The sequence below is a fragment of the Lepidothrix coronata genome, unplaced genomic scaffold (assembly GCF_001604755.1).
Source record: "Lepidothrix coronata isolate B3197 unplaced genomic scaffold, Lepidothrix_coronata-1.0 Scaffold60, whole genome shotgun sequence".
In the NCBI taxonomy this organism is placed as follows: Eukaryota; Metazoa; Chordata; class Aves; order Passeriformes; family Pipridae; genus Lepidothrix; species Lepidothrix coronata.
The window spans coordinates 4,382,846-4,392,788 of NW_016690240.1; the positions used below are offsets into that span (position 1 = coordinate 4,382,846).

Sequence of the window (9,943 nt, forward strand, 5' to 3'; positions counted from 1 at the left end):
CTATTCAGATAAATCATGCATGTAGAAAATATTTTACTTAATTTATACAGTTTCTAGTGTTTCTTTCTTTCTTTGCTCCATCTTCAATCTCTTCCATTTCTTACATTACCTGAGCAGGTCAGGTTACCAAAGAAGTGAACATTCCTCAGTGTAACAGTTAAGATCCTTCTTCTCAGCCCTATAAACATTCCCATTTTGTCTCTAAGCATGAATTTACTACTATAAAAGGCCACAAAAAAGCTCTTTCAAGATAGTATAAGAACTATTGCAAAGATTATTATTTATAAGAAAGGCAAAAAATTAAAGCAATTTACCTTCTTAATCTCACAGCTCACATATTAGATGAAATGTAACACTTCATAGGGTAGGGGGAAAAATCATGGTTTAATTACAGCAACGTAGCATAAACGCCTTAGTAGTCGATACCAGGATATTATTGTGACATCTAAACTAAATTTGAGTTCTCCACAGACATCATAAACAGACACTCTAAATTCCCTAAATGATTGACATTAAGAAGGTTTATACAAAAGCAGTCAGTTGTTCAATCTTTAAGACGTCATGACACGGTGAGACAAACACACATACATCAGTATAGTACAGCGAAATGTTATGCTACATTTTGGACAGTTCAGAACTGAAAGTGCTTCACATCTATAGGACAAGAAATGGCTTCATCTCCTCATCCCTAAATGATGAGAGCAAACAAATAACCCTTTAATAGGTTAAATAAACAGTGCCCCATTTATCCATGCTTATATAAAGTTTCCAACAATTCAGAAGGTCCATGGTGACATTTACAATTTATATACAGTGTAACAAATTGTCAATGGAAAAAGCATCAGATACTCCTTGGTTCCCAAAAGCCTGAAGGTGCTCTCTGCACTAGAGGCAAAAGCTATCTGCAATATTAGGTTGGTTTTCTTCCCACCTCCCCTCCCCCCCTTTTTTTTTTTTTGGTGTTTTTTTATGAAAATTAGTCATCCCAATCCATCTTGAATAAAGTCAGTCCCTAAGTCCTGGTCGTATTTTACAACTGTTTAATCCCAGTGTTTAAGGCATGTTCATTAGATGTCAGTATAGGGGTACTGTCAGAAATGATAATAATCACAGGCACTAAGAGTCAGCAGATTTACATAGCAACACCACTCTTCACAATACAAGGTAAAACAAATTGTCATGATGGAAGTTTTTCCTGAGTAAATTTGCTAAATACTGGTAAGGTTAGTGTTTTCCTTTTATACATCTTCCTCTGGAATGTCCTTTCGCATATGCTCAGCTGAAAATTAAAGTTCGCTCTGTAAATTTGCCTGAATGTCAGAAAATAAAAATGTTAGCAAAATTCTAATTATATCAGCATTCCCAAATCTAAATATGGCCAAGATACTATGAATTTGCATGGTTTAGTATCACTTAGCTTTCAGCAAGAGTATTTCCTAAATGTGAAGATAAATATAAATGCCAGTCCACACTTTTGTGCAACTGTAAACATCAAGAAAAGATTTTGGTATAGAGAATTAAAATAAGTTTTAAAGTTCTGTGAATATATGTAACTCTGATAATGTAGACATTTTTCATTTTCTCCTCCTTTAGGATTAAAGGAAAACATTTTTAAATTGCAGGAACACAAAATACCTACAAATATATTCAGCTTTTTAAAACAGACAACTTGTCTATTCAGATTATCAAGTATCCATTCCCACAGAATTGTTTCACAAGTATGCAATAACTGACATAATTTCCTATTTAAAAAAAGCTGTTCTTGGCTGAAAAAAGTGGATAGCTTTAAAAATAGATTTTCCAAAAGATTTAAAATGTGCATGACAGTTCTTACAACCCTAATCACCCTTGCTCCAACTTACTAAAGTTCATATAAACATTTGCTCAAGTCTGAGCATTACATTTAACAGGAGTTAAAGGGCACTAGAAAATCAGGATTGTAAAAGGTGCGATTCAGGTCTGTGCTATACCTGTACTTCTGACCGTCAGCTGAATAAAAACCCCTCAGAAAACTGCACCATCTGGAGTTGAACCCAAAGTTTGATGAAATCTATGAAAAAAAATGAGCTTTAATGGGATTAGTATTTTAAGTACTCCATTTTAAGCTCACCATTTGCAGTGATGTAGCATCTCCTATTTCAAATACAAGAAACTGCAGTAATTGCACCTATCAGACTTGGGAATTAATGTTCCTTTACGTATTTTCAAATCTGTCAGCAGTGCAAAGTAAAAATTACAGTATGATTTATAAGAAAAAAAATCTTATTTTCATATTTCTTTCCATTTGAATCCTAGTAGGGCAGAAACCAGCAACATGCTGAGAAAATAGGGTAGGAAAGAAATGAGTGCTTCCACAGTATGGGAACTCCAGAGAGTCTTATAGTGGTATAAAAACAAAGCTCTGAATGAAATTTGGTCTAGCCTGTGTGTCTTATGCACAAAGGTTAGCTAAAATTTAACTGCTGTGACCATAAAATATAAATAGCAATGATTTATTCACAAAATTCTGGATTAGATTGATTTTTTTTTTTTGTTTAACAAACAGTATGATCCATTAAATTATCAGCCAGTTGTATGTTTAAGCACAACAATAGAAAATGTAGTACACAAACACCTAAAAATCACAGTCATAAAAAGCAGGCAAGTACATCAGTCTTCTGGTGGCCAAAGCACAACAGATTAGTCTGCCAAACAAGTGTATGTGAATGTAAGTTGTGGACATTAGTTTTGTTAAAAATTGTTTCTACTGTCAATAAACAATTTTCTGTATTTTAATACTGTTCTTAAGGAATTGTAAACTGTTTGAAAATGTATGGAGAGACAAGTAACAGTCAAGGATTTAAATATAGTGGTCAATAGGAAAAACAGGGGTTTAAATTTGCATGTGTGATGAGTGGGTAATTTGGAACTAATTCATAATTCATACCATTCTTAGGTAAGACAGTACTGCCATCATTTCTAACACTTGTGACCATTGTAGTAACAAGAGAAAAAACCCCCAACATATCAGCCCTGATACATCAATCACATATGCATTCAAAATTACAGCTATTTACATGAAAAATATATATTTAATTAAAAAGCCACTGAAAAACATGGACTTTTAGTCAGGTGCTGCACTTTCTGCAAATGAGGTAATTTAGATGCAAACAAATTAAGTTTAGTAGAGTTCAGGATCCATGGTCTCCACACTTAAAGCACAGATTGCTTCAGAAAATGGCTTGACTGTTTCTGTATGCTCAGAGGAAGAAATCACTAGATCCAGTTAAATCCTGCTTTGTAGTGTTCTTGATGCAACACTGACTAATGTCAGAAGGCTTCCCAGCTCAGTTTTACAACTGGTCTTTCAATAGAAAGAAAAAGGGGGGGACAAAAAAGAAAAAAATTAGTTATAAGTTGGTTTCATCCCAAGATGGATCATTCATGTTCTTTAGGACTTTTCTAACAAGCTTCTCCAAGTCCTTGCGAGCTCTTTGTTCCTCTTCTAATGATTTCTTCATCTTTTTGTTATCCTGTTTAACAGAGATAGAAATATTACTAGTTTGTTTTGAGGGCTTTTGACATATCTTTTCTTAGTACACATACATTGTCAATTACAAACTCTGAAGGTTCTTCTCAGTAAAACAGATATTAGCTGTTCAAAAGCAAAACTTGTATTAAAACTTCTCAAGTTACATACACATACGTTATTTCACTCAATGGAACAAAACCCACAAAATGGAAACTGAGCTACTTCCTATTCATACTTAGGGGCCCTTTATAACAAAAGTGCTAGTCACAGATGGCCAATAATCTTGAATCTGTTCAAATCTAATCAATGAGGAGTAGAATATATCTGCTGCTAATGGAGAAAGGAAATGGAACAATAAGCAGACTAAATATCTCCTTTAAGAGCCTCCTGTGATTTTAACTAGTTTCACAATCTCAGAAAAGCTTCTTAAAACTTAATGCAAATTGACTTGCTTCATTAGGAACATAAATACTTGAAAAGAGTATCCTGAAAACCATTACACTCTCTGGAAAGTGTTTCTGTGACTAAATTGTAAACAAGATTGATGACTACCAGTCTAAGAGAAGCCTGAATTTCAAGGAACACCATCACTCTGCTTGTACATTAACAAGAGAGTTCTCACTATTTAGTGCCATCAGGCAATACTGAAATAAATGAACAACAGGACTGTAAGGATGTTACTGACCAATCCACAGGAATGCTTACACCATTTAATTCTGTACAGGCCAAGGTGATGCTGGCAACAGTAGGGAAGCAACCAGAACATAACACTGAAATTAGGCCCCAAGACAAGCCTACTGGTGTTTAACAAATGCAGGCCTGCAATTCAGGGGTCCCACTGAGGAGGCAACATCAGCTCTTATTTACAGACATTTCCAGAAATAGGATGTGATCACAGAATCATAGAATATGCTGAGTTAGAAGGGATTCATTGGGATCACCGACTCCAACTCCTGGCCCTGTGCAGGACACCCCAAGCATACCACCATGTGCCTGAGAGCACTGTCCAAATGCTTCCTGAACCCTGTCACGCTAGGTGTTGTGACCATTCCCCTTAAGACCCTGTTCCAGTCCTTAACCACACTGTCGGTGAAAAACCTTTTCCTGATACCTAACCTAAACCTCTCAATTCAGCTCCACGCCATTTCCTTGAGTCCTGTCACTGGTCACAAGAGTGAAGAGATCAGTACCTGCACCTCAAAGTCCCCTCGTGAGGATGCTGAAGACCACAATGAGGTCTCTCCTCAGTCTCCTCCAGGCTGAACAAACTCAGTTGCTCCTCATAAGGCTTCCCCTCCAGACCCTTCACCATACTCATGGCCCTCTTTTGGATGCCCTCTAATAGCTTAATGTCTTTCTTAAATTGTGGTGCTCAAAACTGCACACGATACTCAAGGTGAGGCTGCACAAGCATAGAGGAAGAGTGAAACAATCACTTCCTTTGACCAGCTGGTGATGCTTTGTCTGATGCCTCCCAGGACACAGTTGACCCTCCTGGCTGCCAGGGACTCATATTCAGCTTGCCATCGACCAGTTCCCTCAGGCTCCTCTCCAGCTTCTCCTTCTCTAGTCTATACACACAACCAGGGTCTGTCACTTCATTAATTCCATTCCCTCTTCAAGTATGTTGAGAAACTCAGAAATTTCATTGTTTTGCTGTAGGTACAGATTTAATGTATTAAGTCTGCCGATTCAGGTCTGTACTATTCAAGTGTAGTGTCTGTGGAGCAAGAGCTATGAATAACCTCTGGAAGGTGCTATGGGAGGGATCCCACTTTGTAGCCTGGTGTCTACACCAAGCAGGTGCTATGTAGTCCCAGAGAGCCTTTATCCATAAAGGCTTTGCTCACTTGGGACCCTGCCACCTCAGAGGTTATTTCTGCCACTTCTCTAGTTGGCAGCATCACAGCAGTGGACCAACAAATGCTTCTAAGCGGAGAGTCTCAAAAGCCAAGAAAATGAATTTAAAGGCTTTAATATGTCTTGGCTTTGGAAGGTGTTAGATAATCAAGACGATCTATTTGGAAAGGCACAGGAAAAGGGAGCTATTGCTTGAAGCTCAGGTGAAGGTGACTTTCTGATTAAGGGTCACAGAGATGTGCAGAGCCTCAGTGAGGTTGCACATTTATTCTTTGTACAAAGGCAGTCAGGCCATGGGAGTATTCATGGACTATTACTGCTGCTTGTATTACATGAACTGTATTTTTAAAAAGACTGTCAAATTCGAATCCAACCTGGGATACTCATGCTTATTATGCTGAACCAGCAGAATTTAAGTATGCAAGACATCAACTGTCTATTGCAAGGAACATGCATGACAACCTTGGAAATACTGGGTATGCTTACAGATGGGCAAAGAATTTGGATTCATGTTTATAGCCCAAAACCGAAAAAAATTTTAATACAAATCCTTTTTAATTAACACAGGAATTTTATCCAACTTCCTGAGTCAGACTGGTTAAGGTCAGTTGGCAAATTCATACACTGGAGAGCGAGGAAAATTCAGTGCTTTTTTCACCTATACATTAAGCAAAGACTATATGTGGCAGCATTAACATAGTTTAAACAAGCTGTGTCCTGACAAGAAGATGGTATTTTTAACATCTCATTTTAGACACTTAAAACAAGTGACAAAGCAGCACCCAGAACTAACTTGAAACCCTCATTTAAAAAGGTCACATGATAGGTACTGAAAAGAACTCTCCTCTCTAGAAATGAGAGGTTTTAAGAACTGATTTGTAAGAGATGTTCAGGTTACTGTAGGATTGTTAATAAAGGTCTAAATAGATCTAGACACTTATACTACTAAAATGATACATTCTAGAGTAAATACTATTTCTCAGCCTCTATAAGCCTACTTTGCTGGTGATACAGCAGAACTGAATTTGCTTAATGCTTCTGCCATTTCACAGTTTGCAATATCCAAGAATAGCTTAGTAATTCACCTCAGAGAAACAATACTTACTACTCTCAAAGGACTGATGACAACCACAACAGAGGGTACCTCTCCTCCAACATTATTTTACTTTTAAAATAATCCAAAATTCAAGTTCATGCCTGTCAAAGTGAATAAACTTACAATCCGTATTTGTTTTTACAATAAGCCTTCCATCTTTTCGTTCTCTGTGTTGCTATAAATGTAGCAAGTTACCAACCTGTCTTAACTCCTGTACTTCATCCTTTAATGCATATACTGTGTCAACAAGGCTTCTAAAACGAAAAAGGAACATGATCTGTTATAACAGTTTCCAGAAATACATGACTAAATTTATTATTAGACAAAACTGCTAAATGAAATGCAATTTAAAAAAAACAACCTATAAAACAAAACCCCACAGCTAATTGCTAATTTCAAACCTGTGTTAAAAACAAACAAACAAACAACCCCTATTTCTTATCCCAATTTATATTCAGTAAGGCAAGCACATGTTACCACCTTCTGTGACAGGAAACACCTCTCCAGCACTTACAGACCAATACTAGTTTCTGTATTCCAGCTTTCTAGAACAAAACTGTAGTTTCATTTCCAACATACACCTTACCAAAAAAGTAGAACGATGCCACACACTAATTAGAAAGATGACAGCAGTTTAATATTGAAATCTGACAGCACTTGGAAAAATTATTTTTAAGTGAAGCATTTCACTTCTTGACATGAGTGGAGTAAGTTGCACAGCATATACAAAGAAACCAGATATTTAAATGAAGGCCAACTAAAGGACTGGCAGGATACTCAGCTCTGTTCCCTACTACAAACATACCATACACACACTATTATAATGGGAGGAGGAAGAAGAGTGAAAAGTTCACTACTTTAATCTATCAATCATTAAATATTTTCTTACTTCTCTTCTATAACAGTCTGACCATTACTTTTAGTTTCTTCTACAATAATTTTTTCTTCTTCTGGAAGCAGGACTTGAGGAGCTGATTCTTTACGGGAACCTGTTGTAAAAATAAATTACAAAATGAGCAAACCACAAACATTGTTGGGGCCTTTTAAAAATCATTCTTTCATTTGCTGCATGATACACCTGCAGAACCAAGGTATACCACTTCCCATTTCCCCCTTCCCTCCACAAACAGAAGGTACTGACACATTTTTTTACATTTGAAACCACAGCCTTAAAACAACAAAAAAATTGTTTGACACTCCTACTGCACTGCTGACAACTCCCATGTCATCGACAGGGGTGCTACACCATTCAACAAACAGTGCACTATTCAACCATCAGTAAAAGCTATACAAATTCACAATGGCAGACTGAGAAAGAGATAGCTGTGTTTAAATAACCATGATTTAAGCCTCAAGGACAGATTCTGATGTCACACTGATACAAATCCAAGAAACAGTTCAGCTCTAAACCTATTACTCTGTCACTGAGAAGCAGAATAGTGGTATAAAACGACACAGCAGTGAGGGGACTAAAGTTAAAACCCCTTTCCCTGAAACACTATAAGCACTACACTTCTGTGTGTGTGAACAACACATAAATACACTTACAGATAGTGCTTTAGCCTATAATAAATTCCTATCAAATGAAATACACTCTTTGTATTTAATAAATGTTTTTAAAAGCACCTCAGTTTGATGATAAAAACTAAGAACATTCAAAAATCTTCAAAACATTTTCCACACTCATTACAATTTATAACATCAAGGTAAAACACACAGACTAGAAAAAATTAGTTATGATTGGAAAAATCCAATCTCAGATATGTGCATTCATTCATACATACATAAAGTATGTATTCTAGAAACTTTATTTAATTAGGCTGCAACAAGTTACAAGTGGGTTTTTTTTTAAGAAGGTCTGTAAATAAATTGGTGTCTAAGCATTTATTCAGAATTCAAACACTGCAGATAAGGCATTAAAGTTCTTGCATATTTTAACTAAGATATCAGTTTTAACAAACAGGGTACATTTGCCTACCAATTCATTTTAATGAACTTTCATTAACGAGGAACATCTCATCCACTTTGAACTGATAATCTGGTATTACAGAGCACAGGCCTGTCCAGAGAAATCAGTTGCTGAACAGCTGCTTTGTGATAACAGTTCTTTTCTTTTATGGTTCATGATAAAATACATAATCTAAACAAATAAAAAATGGAATAAATCACAGTCATTACAAAATACTAACTTCCCAAACAGTTGTAGTCTTGAGTTTTGAGCAATGATCTTGTAGGGACTTAGCTCTATGTGTTAAAATTATTTTAACTATTTTAGCAAACAATGACAAATGTCTAATGAAGAAAACAGTTTCCTTAAGCTTACAGTAAATATCTAATGAATCAGTATGTGACTGTCAAAATTATATAGAATAAAGATAACTGAAGATTTGAAAAAGAATCTTGTCCTTGAAAGCTGTAAATTCTTATGGAGTGAAGAAATCTTTTAACGGTTAATATGCTTCCACTCCCACTTATTTGCCAGGAACAAACAACCTATAAAACAAACATATCCAAACTCTGCAAGGAACTCAAGGCCACTTCCCTGTTTGCGCTGTCAATCTCTAATTGTAAAAAGCTGTCTCATGTTTATTTCAGTTAACTAGTTACTGCTCTGCTTTATTAGCCTAACAGGTAACACACAACACTGAGTTAAATGTTATATTAGGAATTAGTTTGGCAGCAGCTGCTACCAGATCACTATATTCTGAGTCTCTGTATCAACGTGGAGCACCTCAGCTCAGCACACACCAAGGGAGACACTGACCAAAGGAACAGAACTGTCACGTGTTTCTCACCCGTGACTCCCTTCAACCAAAAGGAGCATGCATTATCATTCTCTCTGTACAGAGCTGCATCCAACTGTCTGCCTGGGCAGAGTAACAAGGGTCCTTGCAAAGTAGAAATAGTGTGGAGTAGACAGCTTGGAAAAAAAAAAAGTCCCATACATGTTATACGCACACATGTACGTAAAAGAGACGTCTACATCAGCATATCCTGATGTAGGTATGGCAGAGCACAGCAAACATTTAATATTACCGAGACATAGAAAGCAGTTCACAAATATTATACACACAAGGAAACCTCATGCTACACATATACACACAATGGAAAACTGCTGCTGTGAACACTGACCTTCCTGTGCCATAAAACATTAACTACCATGGAACTCAAGACATCAAAAGTTTCACTCTTGGCTGCATTGCTCCAATACCCTCATTCATACAACTCTTACTTGTATCTCAGATCTTTGCTGCTCTTACAGTTTGTACTTATGCGAAAACCCACACACTTGCTCCTTAATCTTGGTTTCCTTTTGTGAGCTTCGGTGGGTTTTTCTTTATTGTTGTTGACCTTTTCTTCCTAAACCCCACAAGTGCTTGCTGAGTAAGTAAGTAATTGCAATGGCCAGTCTTCGCGAGCGAAGATTTGGGAAAGGTCATTAACCTTTGTGCCTGCGCAGTGGATTTTTTAGGTGA

General features: G+C 36.6%; 1 protein-coding gene across 1 annotated transcript in view; it reads right to left on the reverse strand.

Annotated features, from left to right (window-relative positions):
• Nucleotides 1–365: 365 nt before the first annotated feature.
• The window catches only part of ARHGEF7 (Rho guanine nucleotide exchange factor 7), a 127,970-nt gene continuing 118,392 nt past the window's right edge, over nucleotides 366–9,943 (reverse strand). The window contains exons 19-21 of the mRNA XM_017817299.1: nucleotides 7,357–7,456; nucleotides 6,667–6,721; nucleotides 366–3,512 (exon numbers count right to left, since the gene is read on the reverse strand). Coding sequence (XP_017672788.1) covers nucleotides 3,390–3,512; nucleotides 6,667–6,721; nucleotides 7,357–7,456 — 278 coding nt within the window. The 3' untranslated portion in view covers nucleotides 366–3,389. The remainder of the gene's footprint in view (nucleotides 3,513–6,666; nucleotides 6,722–7,356; nucleotides 7,457–9,943) is intronic.